Source organism: Vigna unguiculata, chromosome 10, assembly GCF_004118075.2.
Source record: "Vigna unguiculata cultivar IT97K-499-35 chromosome 10, ASM411807v1, whole genome shotgun sequence".
NCBI classification, from domain to species: Eukaryota; Viridiplantae; Streptophyta; class Magnoliopsida; order Fabales; family Fabaceae; genus Vigna; species Vigna unguiculata.
The window spans coordinates 29,369,173-29,384,094 of record NC_040288.1 but is presented as its reverse complement, the minus strand read 5'-3'; the positions used below and the strand labels follow the sequence as shown (position 1 = coordinate 29,384,094).

The 14,922-nt window shown below is 31.9% G+C and overlaps 2 protein-coding genes and 1 long non-coding RNA gene across 3 annotated transcripts; 1 reads left to right on the top strand and 2 right to left on the bottom strand.

Annotated features, from left to right (window-relative positions):
• Positions 1–13: 13 nt before the first annotated feature.
• Positions 14–905, top strand: LOC114167241. Its single transcript, XR_003600145.1, has 2 exons — positions 14–384; positions 502–905. It is a non-coding gene; the product is annotated as an uncharacterized LOC114167241 (long non-coding RNA).
• A 3,861-nt stretch (positions 906–4,766) lies between these two features.
• Positions 4,767–8,021, bottom strand: LOC114167107. Its single transcript, XM_028052065.1, has 2 exons — positions 7,459–8,021; positions 4,767–6,930 (listed from the first exon to the last, which is right to left on the bottom strand). Exons 1-2 carry the CDS (start codon positions 7,807–7,809, stop codon positions 5,728–5,730), a joined length of 1,554 nt encoding a protein of 517 aa, XP_027907866.1. The 5' UTR covers positions 7,810–8,021; the 3' UTR covers positions 4,767–5,727.
• Positions 8,022–10,609: 2,588 nt separating this feature from the next.
• Positions 10,610–13,895, bottom strand: LOC114166430 (putative pre-16S rRNA nuclease). The gene is made up of 6 exons (XM_028051165.1): positions 13,558–13,895; positions 12,650–12,709; positions 12,439–12,551; positions 12,031–12,099; positions 11,181–11,232; positions 10,610–11,015 (listed from the first exon to the last, which is right to left on the bottom strand). Exons 1-6 carry the CDS (start codon positions 13,834–13,836, stop codon positions 10,884–10,886), a joined length of 705 nt encoding a protein of 234 aa, XP_027906966.1. The 5' UTR covers positions 13,837–13,895; the 3' UTR covers positions 10,610–10,883.
• Positions 13,896–14,922: the final 1,027 nt, after the last annotated feature.

Genomic DNA, 14,922 nt, shown 5'->3' with positions numbered 1-14,922 from the left:
TTGCTGCTTAGTATTCAAGATATACCAAGTCTTGGTGCAGTGGTAATGTTTCTTTTTTGCATGGTGATTATGGATCCACGTTGCGGAAACAGCCTATCATCTAATGGAGCAGAGAATTTGTACCTTTGAACCTGTTAGATCCTCAAATGGGTTGCGAGATCGGAAAGAAAGACGGGCTCAACAATTTCGCGTGGGTCAAAAGTTCCAAGGTTTACACCTGGAGAAAGACCAAGAGGAAAAGTGTTATTTACTGATTAGTGGACTGTGATGAATGTATGAGAAAAGTTAGGGGCGTGATGAGATGGAATCTTAGTGTCTCATTCTGTTAGATAAATCCGCAAATCTGCTCGTTGCTGGGGAAAAAGAAATCATTCTAGTTCACTGGTAATGTAATTTTCTGTTGTATAGTACATTACCCCTACTTTTCGGATTGTCTACAAGGAGGAACATTGTTCATCTTGTTTTGCTTTGTTTTTCACTTCTAGCTTTCTATCGTTACAGGTTGTTTCTGCTGGATAAGCAGGATCGAGCATGGAAGCAACGGTGGAACAAGTTGGACGTACTTGATGGTTTCAGAAAATGTTGAGTAATAAACTGTGCTAGCTGCATCAAGTAATTGTTGTCTTGTTTGTACGGATTGGAAATGGAGGAATAATTTATATTTTTCAAAGCTCCCAGAAGTTGGCAAAAGTAAGCAAATATTTCTTTAAAAATGAATTACCATTTGGTATAGTCCACTACGCCAATTACCCATTGTCCTTTGTTTCTCGTTGTGCCGATTAAATTGAGTTCAAGAAAGGTTTGAGGTTTAGACAGTAGAACCCAGAATAACTATAACTTGAGTTCTACACAAGGGATCTTTTAGGGTTGAAGAAAGGAATAGTGATTTGAGTCTTGCATACTAACTTTACTATTTCCTTTCATTTCATCACATGGCACCTACCCTGTTCTTTAATCTAGAGTGTTGATGATAGCTCTGTTGCCCCAATATTTCATTTCATAATCTGGAGTGTCCTATTCATACAGACAGTGCAAAAGTTTCAGTAGAAAAAGCACATCAAGCTGGAGTGAGTTAATATCAAAGACAAACAATTTTATATCGAAATGACCCTAACTGCATGAAACGAATTTCCATTACATTTCTAATTTCTTGGAGATAGCATGCATATCTCTTCATAAGGAAGTCTCCTTTTGAATGGTTTTAATTTTAAATTACCCAACTCATTTAGGGTTTTCTAAAACTAAAGAACTTCAAAATGATGCTGTGATAATACGATTCAATTAGTTCATTACAGGGTATATTGTCATCAATTTCCCTTCATGAAGTATATGAGAAAAGGAAAATGCTATGACCATTTTGTTGTAGAAAAAGAATATTTATGTATTTTTTCTTGAAATTAATATGAAGTTTCCTTGATTAAAAATAATATTTAATTTGTAAATTTTTTTATTGTTTTTTGGGTAGTTAAAAATAAAGAAAAGCAAGCTTGAAGAATGAAGTTTAATTTGTTTATTGCAGTGGTGAGAAGAAAAATGTAATGAATGATAAATAAAATTATCAAGCGAGACAGTATTGTTTTATGCTTTATTTCGTTATCAATTCTCTCTTTTTGTTCGATATAGATTACTCAAATTTTGTCCTTTTATCTTTTTTATATTACACTATTTTGATAGTGGAACCTAGGAATAATTCTGATAATTATTGTAAGAAATGTAGTAAAAACATTTAATTTATAAAAAAAATACATACTTTTACTTTTATTAGATATTCCTAAATTTTCTTAAAGTAAAGTGATAGTCGCGCCTTATTTTATTATGTAAATAGTGATTTGGTACACTAAATATTGACATTTTATTTCTACTTTAATAAAAGCTAAATAATTTTAATACTAAAACTTTAATTTTTTTAGTATAGGTTGAACTTCATTAATGATTGAAGTTGTTACATTACATTTAAGTAGAATAAATCTACTAAATAAAGTATCACATAATTATCATATAAAAGAGCACATGACATGAGACATACATGTCTCATTCCATAACAACACATACATCTCAGTCCCATTCAAGCATACATAACAAGCATGGTCACATACTGTGAGCATTGAAAGGTAATTAAAACAAGGTTTAATTATGCCTTTGTTCCCCATTTTGGAGTTAAAATCTCAAAATTGTACAAAAATTTTTAAAAGTCTCAAATTGGTTCCTTTTTTTGTTAAAACGTCTCAAGTTTGTCTTTTCTGTTAAATCAAGGTTGACGCCGTTAGAGGGAGTGCAACATGTCAGTTTCTCGATTTTTTGAATTTTTTTATTATTATTTTTTTGAATTTTTATTATTTTTTATTATTTTTTTGAATTTTTAAAATAAAATCAAAAAATTGTTACGTGTCAAGCTGTCATCGTGCCACATGGCAGTGACAAAGTGATGTGACAGTGACATGTGTCAGTATTATGCCAGATGTCATTTCTTTAGTCTTAATTTGGTCCCTTTATTTTAATTTGTCTCAATTTAGTCCCAATTTTTGTAAAAATTAACAATTTTGTCCCTCTCCAAATTGAAACAACAATTAATTTTATATAAATTTTATAGAAATATTTTTATTAAATTTGATATTTTTATTCAAATTGATATTTTTATTATATATTTTTAACATAGCTAAGTTTATTTAAAATTGTATTTCACATTTAACTTTACTCAAAATTGTTTTCAAATTTCAAATTTATATGTTTTATTGTTACATGAACTAGTTAATTTATAAATTTTTTTCTATTAACATTAATTTCTATTAACAACTTTAAAACAATTTTAAATAAATTCAATGTAAAATATTAATTAAATGAACTTAATTTGGTTAAAAATATTTACTTGAAATATCAATTTTGATGAAAATATTTGTGTACATTTATATAGAAATTAAATTTGATTTCAATCTGGAGAGGGACAAAATTGCTAATTTTTACAAAAATTGAGACAAATTAAAATAAAGGGACCAAATTGAGACTAAGGAAATGACACTTGGCATAATACTGACATGTGTCACTGCCATTGCCACATCACTCTGTCAGTGCCACATGGCACGATGACAGCTTGACTCGTGGCAATTTTTTTTTTTAAAAAAATTCAAAAATAAATAAATTCAAAAAATCGAGGAACTGACACATCGCACTCCCTCTAACTGCGTCAACCTTGACTTAACAAAAAGGGCAAACGTGAAACGTTTTAACAAAAAAGGGGACCAATTTGAGACTTTTAAAAATTTGGGTACCATTTTGAGATTTTGACTCCAAAATGGGGACCAAAGGCATAATTAAACCTTAAAACAAACATGAAACAACATCAGCCAACACAAAACCTTATGTCCGAGATTTCGCCTAAGCTAAAGGTTCTTGTTCAGGCAAAAGGGTCCTTTCGCTCAAGCGAGCCCTTTTCGCCTAGGCGAGAGCTCGACAGTGGTTACTACAAGACTCCAGCGAGTCCTCGCTGTGGCGAAAGTGTCTCGCCTAAGCGAGATCACTTCTCACTCAAAAGACATTTAGTCGCCTAAGCGACAACTCGAGCTGGAACCAGGGGTGAGTCCCTGCTACTCTCACTACCCGCTTAGGCGAGATCAGCAAGTTTCTCACCTGTTAGCACCTGCAACACCTTGTTCAACCAGACACACACACCATACAGTTTCATGCAACCAACAACCTCATTCAAGCACCAAAGTCATAAAATAGACCAGAAAATAGGCAGAATATCCTAAAAACGTAAATCTTAGCTTCCCTTATCTTAATAAAACTTAGCCAAACGAAACAGGACTCCAAGGAAGAGCATCACAGCTCCAGGAACAAATTAAGGAGCTGAAAATATTGACACTAGAATCAAAATAGGGTTACTAAGACGAACCCTAGGCAAGATCACAACAAAACAGCTGGAAAAAGAAGGTTGAGAGATATGAGTTCAAGCAGTTTCGTACAAGGAAGATTCACTAGCTCATGGAGGCAAAAACTAGTACCCTAATAGAGCTCTTGCTGTACTACAAGGGAGGGGTTGAAAGTGTTTTCGAAAATGAGAAAAGTGAGAGCATTAGGGCTGAAAGGGAGGTCTTGGAAATCCCAAAATGGACTGACTCTGAGTCCTCGAAAGTTCAGGTCAAACCCCTTCTTAGACAAAAATAAATAAAAAAGGAGTCTCACGTAAGTAATTGCGTAAGTAAAATTTAGGATTTAGTAATTTACACTTAAGTTTAAAGTTTAATATATAATCAATGTTGAAGAAATATATTATTTTTATAAATTTAAGATCTCTAAAATTAATTATATGTCACTTGTACTTTTTTTATTAATTTTATTTCTAATGAGTATATATTTATGTCCTTAATTAATTTTTAACTTTTAATTTTTTAATTAGTTTTTGTGTTTAAAATGTTTTCAATAAATTTGAGATATAAAAATATATTAAAAATGACTTTTTAATTTAAGTTCATGAATGAACTAAGTTAAAAAGATCAAGCCAAATAAAAAGAAACATGAAAAAAAAAATGAAAGAATGATTTTGCTGAAAAGCCAATTTGACAGGACACTAAAATAGGAAGAGGCAACAAAATTAGACTTACACTTTTTTTCTCCCTCTTTGCCCAAAAAAACTTTAATATTACAGATTATAAGATAATTTGAAAAAATTATATTTATAAATATTTTATTTGATATTTTTAAATAATTATGTTATTTAATTATATCAGAAACGTATCTTTAATTATATGCATACCTGAATCCAACAATACTGACTAAAACCTTGACAGATATCGTCATAAGCTTAATAAAGTTTCAAAAACCAAATCTCATTTTCTAGTCTACCATCCATTATCTTTTAACTCTTTAGAACTGGTTGGGTAATCGAAATTTGCTCGGCGTAACATGAAGATCTATACACACGTGAATAACCGATGACTGATCCATAAAAAATGTCTTTTCAGCAGCCCAACAGCAAAATCTCTGACCGATATAAATCTCTTTTCAGTCCAACTGGAATATCGTTTCACCCAGAGTTGTGCACATTGCAGTGACTACATGGACTTTTGGGATATCCTAAAATTGCATTGACTGGCAAAATTCATACAATTCATATCCCAACAATGTATGTAAATATCTTTAAACCCCCGAAAATGAAAAAATTGAAGTGCGGGAGAGAATTGTTGAGTATTCTTTAGTCCTACCAAGCAATGGGAGCTACATATTCGGAAAATTTACAGAACCCTGTCGTTTAGTTTACAGCTGAACCATCTTGAGGAAATTTTACAGCTGTTGTTTACTTTCAGAACCCTCTCCACTTTGAGGGCTGACAGTTGCACCTGCCTTAGTTTTTTTTACCTCAGTGGGACAGGCAACAGTTTTTGTTTCGTCTGAAAGATTTTATATCTCAACATGTTTTTTACTTTCTGATACTTGAGCTTTGGTATCTGATAATTGTGTCCGCATCAACTGGGGTTCACAACTTGGTCCAGTCATAAATGGGGGAGGCAATATCTCAGCAGCTACCACAAGCCCAGGTTTTGCTTCACGGGAAGGATTTTCCATCTCCACACGAGCTTTGATTTCTGATACTTGTGACTGCAACAACTGGGCTTCATAACTTGGTCCAGCCATAGATGTGGGTGCTGCCAGCTCAGTTTTTGTTTTGCCGGAAGAATCTTCAATCTCAACATGTGGCTGGATTTCTGGTGCCTGTGTCTGCAATAACTGGGGTTAAGAACTTGGTCCAGCCATAGTTGTGGGTGCTGGTATCTTAGCACATGCTTTGATGTTTGATACTTGATTTTGCAACAACCGAGGTATATAACTTTGTCCATCCACAGATGTGTGTGCTGTAAATTGTTTAGATAGTACAGTCGTCAGGAGCTCAGCAAAAAGTACACTATTACCATCACCTCGTTGAACTTGATTATTAATTGCATCAGACACAGCCTGCTTGAGACAGGCTACCCTTCTACGACAATACTTTACTTTACGGAAGTGAACAGACCCATTAATATGCGAGTAGTAATCATGTTTTGACAAATTGTGGACACGGCAAGCTTTACATGAAAAACCCCCTCCTTTAACTCTTTTTGCTTTTGACCTGGTATTGATGTCAGATCGGTTAAGTCTTCGAGGCCGCAAGAGCTTTCCAGACACAGCTCGCTTATCCTCCCTGCGCAAAATGTGCTTGTCTTTACTGGGCGAAATGTGCTTATCTTCTCTGCGCAAAATGTGGTCATCACGTCTGTGCCTTGGATTTGACAAATGGTTTCTCCCAGCCACATTACTCTTGTGAACAAATTGTGACTCAGATTTAACATCACCCAAGTCATTTCTAACAGACACACTGTTTGCGGGTTGCTTTGAACCATCATTAGTTCCCATGTATTTACCTCTTTTCTTCATGCTTTTCCCTTCAGGAACTTCAGCTGGAACTTCAGAAATATTTTCTACATTACTGTGTAGCTGTATGCCCCTCGTGTTGTTATCATTCATAAACCCAGAGGCAATATCTTGTGTGGAGCATCTGTTTTTTTTAGACTTCTGAACTTTCTTAGGATGATCTTCTAATTTTAATTGAGAGACACGAACCTGGGCACTCTGTTTTCCATGTATCATTCGTACTAATTCTTCACATACCCTCTTATTCTTCAGATGTTTCTCATCATTCTTGTCTTGCTCCAACATTCGTGGCCTATGGTAGTCAACCTTACACTTTTCACTTAATGTCTTATCTGGTGGTTGCAATGGTGCTGGTGACACTAGAGCTGGTTTAGGTAGTGGTGTCTTCTCAGAGAATGATGACGAAGTTTGTACCACTGAAGTAGCCTTGGAAATATCAGGTGGACTTGATGCATTAGAAATGACAGGTGCAGAAGATGGTATGTGTCTATCACCGTGCACTCTACCTCCGTATTCAGATGACCGGGTCTGTAAATAGTAATTCACAAATGACTTCAAACATATATAAAAAAGGGTGCAATACTGAGCAATGAAGGGGAAGATCTGAGGAAATTTATAAATATAGTTAACTCTATCTCACAATTTTTGTTTTAAATGCACATTGTTGCGGGCAACTATAAATACGACTACTGTTAATCCCTTCCGATACCAAATTTACAATCATTTGACATTTCAATAACCATTTCGGTAACATCATGAGACAACAAAGCTAACCCCATTAGAAATTTCCAACAGAATCGAAAACACAGTCAACCACACATCACACATCAATAATCATATTGAAACAAAATTAATCATATCTTATCCTACACGACAGTTTCGACAAATGAGACAATTCAGATAATATGAAACCAGTCAAAAGCAGCAAAGCACGTTACACATCCATCCAGAAAACTAACTACGCACATTGAAATAAAAGTCCTAAATATAATAAACAAATCGAACCCTACATTAGCAATGATAACAAGTGATTGTGGTGTGAAAGTATGGAGAGACCTGATAGGTGTGACGCACATGACGATCATCGCGAATGGGAAGTCTGGACTCAAATTCCTTGTCCTGAAGCCTAGCAGACTTTGTAGAGGGAGGCACAATATCTCCTTTTTCTTTTTCCTCTGTATCTTTTCTCATTGATGAAAAATGTTCGATGGCCTTTTGCCTCTTCGCCTCTCTCCTCAGGTAGGCATTTTGTCTCTTCCGCTGATTCCGCGTCCACAAACCCTCACTTTGGTGGGAGGGGTTAAGATCAGAAGCACTTTTGTCGCCAGTGATGGGTCGTTGTTCAGTTAGGGATTTGGCTTTGGGGGATGCATAGGAAACAGAATCAGCAACGGAGGGAGAAGACATGGCGGCGGAGACAGATTGAGAGTGAGAGAGAGAGAGAGAGAGAGAGAGAGAGAGAGAGATTGTGGTGGTTGGAAGAGGATGATTGAGGTTTTATGTGTTGACGGCGAAAACCTTTTTGATATCTTGCAATCTCAAAACCTAATTTTGGTTCCTTCTTCCTCCTTTTACCAACCGAGGATTGGATTTTAGGTGGAGTGACAGAGTCTCCTAGAGTCCTCAAATCTGGTGAGTTTTTTAATTTACTTTCCTGAATGGGTAAAAATTTTAATTATTATAATTTAATGGTTACAAAAGAGTAAATTAAATTCATGTTTTTAAATTATTATAATATAATTTGACATTAATTTAATTAGTCCATTGTTGAGATTTTTTTCCGTTGGGCCTAGAGGGTGAGATCTCTGCCCTTTTCTACGGGTTCTTCCACCCCACGTTTTTTTTTTCTGCATCTCTAAATTTTACTGTAATGCCCATAATAACCCTAAAGAATATATATATATATATATATATATATATATATATATATAAATTATTAAATTAAGGATTAAATATACATTGGTTCTTTATTTTTGTTGTTTTTATTTAATTTGGTTTCTATTTTTGTTTTATGTTCAATTAGATCTTCATTTTCGTCAAATTTTGGTCAATTTGGTTTTTTTCACTAACAGTGTTTAAATAGTTAACGCTTTTGAATAATACATGTTACATGTCAACTCTTGATTTTTTATATTTTTTTAATTTTTTTTAATTCAAAAAAAATTATCTACGTGTCAAGTCACAAGTGTGCCATGTGTCAATGCTACTGTCACATGTCAGTTTGTGGTTGTATTATTTTCTTTTGTTCATTTTAGTTCTTATATTCGTTATTTTTATTTAATTTAGTCCCAAATTTTATTAAAATGGAACCATTTAATTTTTAAAATTGACACTATTATTAGTTATTTTTTAAATTCAATTATAAATTATAATATTTAATTATAAATTGAATATAATTCTTAGATTCAATTGTTAAATAAAATATAATTATTTAAATATTATTAAAATATAATTATTAAAAATTTTAAAAATATATATTAACATTTGTAAAATTGACATTTAAATCTAAAATATTTATTATTTTTATTCCATTTTAGATATTAAAATCTATAATATTTTATATTTAAATGTTAATTTTATTTTTCTAAAATATTTTGAATATTTAAAACATTTTTAAATATCAATTTTAAAAGTATTTTAGAATATAAATATTATAAAAAACATTTAATAATTATATTCTTATAATATTTTAAATAATTATATTCTATTTAGCAATTGAATATAAGAATTTTATGCAATTTATAATTAAGTTTAATAATTTATAATTGAATTTAAAAAATAATAAATTGAAATGTCAATTTTAGAAAAAATATTAATATAATTTGTATAAAAGATATTATAAATTTGAAATGAACAAAATTGATTTATTTTAACAAAAATTGGAACTAAATTAAACAAAAATAACAAATATAGGGACTAAATTGAACAAAAAATAATAATACTATTACAAACTGACATGTGACACTAGCATTGACCCACGTGGCACAATTGTGACTTGACACGTGGAAATTTTTTAAAAAATTAAAAAAGGTTAAAAAAAAAAAAATAGGAGCTGACACATGACATGTACTGTTAAAAAACATTAACTATTTAATCACAGTTAATTTGACGAAAATGAAAATCTAATTGAACACAAAACAAAAATGGAGACCAAATTAAATAAAAAAAAAAAATACCAAATGTATATTTAAGTTTTAAATTAATTAGAAAAGCAATAGTTACTTACCCATATGTATTTACTATCGTTGCTATATTTAGTTTTGCCAGCACCCCCAAGTCATTCTTGAAGCAGACTCCAACTTCTCTCCAGCATTCTTCTTCTTCCTTCAACAATGTTCTTCTTCACGGATTTCGTATTCAACGGATTTCATTTTTGGTTGAAACATAGAATTATGTATTCACTTTGTTTTTCTTCGTTTACACAATTTTTTTGAGTTTTTCAATGAAAATCAGCCATATTTTATAATTATTTTTCATTTTTTGTCTATATGTATCAAATTTTGAAATTCGATCGAGAAGTATCCTAGATTTCAAAATCCGATTAAGTGTACCGGATTCTAAAATTCAGTTAAGGATTGTACTGAATTTCAAAATTTGGTTGAGGAGTGTAACGAATTTTGAATTCTGGTTGAGAAGTGTACCAAATTTCAAAATCCTGTTGAGGAGTGAACCTGATTTTGAAATTCGATTGAGGGTTGTCCTGCATTTCAAAATTTGGTTTAAAATGTTCCAGATTTTGAAATTTGTTTTCTATTCTTCCATATTTCGAAACTCAGTAAAGAAATCTCCCGAATTTCAAAATTCAAAATTTTTATTTTTAGGTTAATTATGTTTTTATTCCTAAACTATTCTGTTAACGATGTTAGTTTTTTTTTTTACGAAGCTAGCATAATGCCACGTCACGATTCCTTTTTGAGATACTTATGCAATGAGTGTGTAAGAGTATAAAGAGACTTGGTTCCAAAATCCAACTTATTCTTCTCCTTCACTTTCACGTTACCATTCGAACCAATCTCGTTAGCCAACGGAAGCACCACTAATGTATTTAACTCAATTTTTATATGCTTCAAATGTTAAAAATAAAAAAATTAGTTCTTTATTAAACTTTTTAGTGTTTCAAAATTATTATTATTATTATTATTATTATTATTATTATTAACTCAACCAAAGTACTATTTTCTTTCATTGAACTTTTAAAAAATCGGTCTAATTCTAAAACCATTTATTTACTCATTTCATTTATCTGCACTCTTTTACAATAATTTCAATTCTTGATCTAAAATCTAAATCCTTCATCATGATCACAGATTACTGGAATATCTTTCTCTTTTCTCAAAACCTTCTCATGCATAATTGCAATTTGTCAACATGAAGGAATGGTACATACAAGTAAGCTGCTGCACAATATGTTATCAACCCTTGCCAGACATCATCATAAAATTCACCACAGAAGCTAATGGAACACGGCAAACATTCTGAGATTAATCTTCATCAGAGAAAAAATCAACATCTTTGGGAGGACCCCTTTGAAGTTTTGCTTGTAATTCTAGATTTTTGGGCAGAACAAGTTCAGTACCCTGACCTGAAGTGGAGAAATATCTCTCCAGTACCATCTGGTACACAAAATATATATAATAAAGTCAATATACCAGAGATGTGTCTTTTACTGTGATTGCCATTTTAAAGCAGATAGAACATAATTTGATATCCCATGTTCATATAACTCTGTAAAAATATAATATATTGCTAAAAAAGCATCATATATAAGAATCACTTACCATGGCAGCAAAGGCATCAAGTTTCTTTTGTTGACTGGACTTACTCAAACCCCTGAAAGAGAAGTGTGTTAATTTCTCCAATAAAATACAAAATTCCCGCACAAAATTTTGATTGACAACTTTCAAAAGGGATTTTTTAAATCTCATTTGACTTTCACATCCTATGACACTATTTTCACTATGTTGGAAGTCTCACGTCAACTAGAGATAAGATTAATTTGAGTTAAGCTTACAGTCCCACTTCTTAACGGTTTGATACCAACAACCTTTATCTCACATCCTTCAGCATGTCATTTCTCCAATCCCCCATTAGAACACAGTAGGGTCTCTTAAATACACTAAAAAGGAGTTCAGAAGTTAAGCACATAATAGTTTCAATGGAATAAAAACCAAAAAGTCTCAATCTACATATAAAGAAGTTATAACATGTTTCTAATTGGAGACAGCATGCATATTTCTTCACAAGTAAGATCGTATGCACAGATGATGGTTTTAATTTCAGCCTACTAATTGAGTTTTTAACACCGAAGACTTCAACATGGTGCTCTGTGAGAATGAGATTCCATAAGTATACACGGTTCTTTTCCCATCAATTTCCCTTCATGAAGCATGTCATAACTGTGTCCATAGACTACACTAAATGAATAGTGAATGAAAGACCCAGCAGGCAGTATAAATTTTATTTAAACTTTACACATTGGTTATATTGTGACAATGCACCCGATGCCAAATCATTGCCAATAATACCACATCACTTATGAAATTACTTACTATTTGTAATTTAATTCACACAAAAGAGAGAATTTCAAAGGATATAATACAATCAATAAAGAAGTTTGAAAACACTTACATGTTGACCATTCGATCCATGGCTTCTGTCGTTGTCCCATGTTCATCTTGTAGATATACTCTCCAACCCCTGAAGTAGAGTTGATATAAATAGAAATTAAACTAGTAATATAAGTAATTAACAGTTCAATAAAATCCTATCAGGAGCCATCCAGAATTCCAAATATGTCATTCAAATTTATTAGTAATATAATGTCATAATTGTTATTTGCTAAGGTCAACCACTTAATATAATTCAACATTTGAGGCAATCTCATAACTCACGGTTCTGGTGGCTTAGCAGCTTCAAGAATGAAGATTATAACATATAAAGCTGAGTCCGATGCTATTGCTTTGATATTCTCATTATGGAATTCACAAATAAGGATAGAAGAATATAAATTGTCAAAGCTTCACTAAAATGGCTTACCTCTCGGCAGCTTGAACAGCAAGCCTTCCAGCAACACTTCGGACTTTGTTTGACTGAGGTGTTTCCTTGCCATCAGCAGATTTTGGAAGCCCAATTATAAACTCATCAACCTCCTACAGTTTCAAAATCATGTCGATTTGAATGTTATGTACCTTCAGAGATAAATATCCAATTCTTTACTAGAACAAGAGAAAAAAAGATGAATTCAGACCTCTTGTTCAGCAATGTTAATAATCTGAACCTCAAGCTTCTGTCCTCGCAGTTCCAACACCTAAATCAACTGCAGGCTTGTCAGAATTGATGGCTGATGAAACACAAATAACATTCTTCATAATTGCAGTAGAAGTAATGACCAAATATTAATGTTATAACAGTTAACTGCAACATTTTCTTATCAATTATAGCAATATGTGCTCCAATGGTAAATTTTATGCTTTAGCATGTTTTCTGTTCTTATAAATGCCTGGATTTTGGTTTTAGTCCGTCAATGATTTAGGTTTAGACCACCAATTTCATCCTTGAAGGATTACTTTCTCTTCTAAGTGGTCCCTAATGTTAAAAAAGCTTAAATAGTTGTAAGATATATACAGAATCATGTTAAGTAGTCCCCCAAATATTAAAAGACACTTCTAATAGTAATTAGTCTCTATACTTTATTAAAATGCATCAATTTAAGAACAAAGATGATGAATATACAACACTTTAAGGATACCTGAAATAGTTTTATTACTTTAAAGACTATTAAGGAAAGATGATACTACTCCAAGTATCACTGACAAAATCATATATTCTGCTAAATGCTGATGTGTTACTCAATCAGTTAAGAATTCATTTGGCATGTCATGTCACTACTATATAACGCTAGCTGACATTTCAACATGACTCCCTACGATAAAAAAAAAATGACTCCCCACAAACCAAACACTTACTAAGAAAATCTATAATATAGGGAGAAACAAAGGACTCATTCCATCCAAATTCAATCCCAACAACTGGAAAAGATGATTACAAAAATGGACAAACAACCCAAAACACAGTAAAAATTACATCTTTAATTCAGCCAAATCTCACAGAAAGAGGAAACTTTTAAAAGTAGAAGAATAAAAGAGAAATTGTTACGGTTAAGGGGCGAATGGAGAAGCCTTTGCTTAGGGCAAGGCCAGTGCGAGCCAATCCCAAGTCAAGCCCAAGGCTGAAACCTCCTCTCCATTGCGGTTCTCTCTTCCTCCGAAGTGCGTTTGGGGGAAGTTCATCCAAAGTTAGAGCATTTACTGTGCAGTAACTATAAGCATACCCATTTTTACAATTCACAAAAGATGGGATTTTTCTAACATTGAAAGGGGAACAGGAGAAAAACAGTTTCTGGGGTGGTAGATGCAACACTTGCTGCGTCAACATTATTGCAACTGAAGACTGAAAGAGTTTCAAAGACACCAGAGAGAGGATAATGTATATTGAAAGATTACATAAGTTGGTAATTCTAAAATTTACCCTAATATTCCCTAAACTTAGGTTTATATTGAAATTGACATTTCTAATTCTTTTTATTGTGTGTTGTATTCATAAGTAGTCAATTAAAATATTTTTATGAAATATTCATAATAGATTAATTATAAATATACTATAATCTTGTTTGTAATTTACTTTGACTAACATCTATGTAACTATTATGTGGTATTATATTTTAATATTTATGTAATTATAGTTTGTCATTTATTAATAGGTATTGTGTGGAAAAATATGTGTTAAATTATCATTAAATTTCAATAATATTTTTTTTATAAAAGTGTTATTTAATTAATATTTGAATAAATATAAAAACAAATAGATATGTTTATTTTGCCGTACCTATAAAAATAAAAACAAATTTTAAGATAAATAATCAATTTAATATGATATATAGTGACATATTTCGTATTTTTAATACAGAATTATAATGTTAATAAAATTTACCATATTTCATTAATATATGATAACATTCAATTTGTAGTATTATTTTTTTTAATGAAGTTATTTTGTTATTACCATGTTGAGTATTTGTAGTTAAAAAAAGATAGTGTAAAATTTTTAAAATTTTTAAACCAAAAGAAAAAAAAAAGAAAAACAAAGGTGGTGTTTTATGTTAGTGTAGTAGGTATTTTTCTTTATTTTTGTTAGCGCACTAGTATTACGAAAATGATATTCGAACAAAATTTTTTGACTCGTTTTTTACAATACTGACATGGCAAGGTAATTTTAAATTTTTTATTGCAAATGCTTTAATGAGACGAGCCGTTACATGTGCGGGAATATTTCTTAGGCAAAGTGAGAGAGAGAGAGAGCGAAATACAGAGAGAGAAGGAAGTGTTGGAGATAGAGAGAAGGAACTGCTGCAAAGGGAGAAGCATTGCAGCCCTTTGTATGGGTAACAGGAGACAACGGCCACCTGAAGTGCTCGACGACAACCATTTGATAGTCCACAGCGGAGGCCACTTCCACTATTGC

Excerpts from the sequence above, each read along its gene's own strand:
- LOC114166430 (XM_028051165.1), bottom strand. The coding sequence starts at position 13,836 with ATGTTGACGCAGCAAGTGTTGCATCTACCACCCCAGAAACTGTTTTTC. Across the intron at positions 12,100-12,438 it reads GCTGTTCAAGCTGCCGAGAG|GGGTTGGAGAGTATATCTAC; the intron begins GTAAGCCATTTT and ends ACTCTACTTCAG. Across the intron at positions 11,233-12,030 it reads ATGGATCGAATGGTCAACAT|GGGTTTGAGTAAGTCCAGTC; the intron begins GTAAGTGTTTTC and ends CTTCTCTTTCAG.
- LOC114167107 (XM_028052065.1), bottom strand. The coding sequence starts at position 7,809 with ATGTCTTCTCCCTCCGTTGCTGATTCTGTTTCCTATGCATCCCCCAAA. Across the intron at positions 6,931-7,458 it reads ATGTGCGTCACACCTATCAG|ACCCGGTCATCTGAATACGG; the intron begins GTCTCTCCATAC and ends TACTATTTACAG.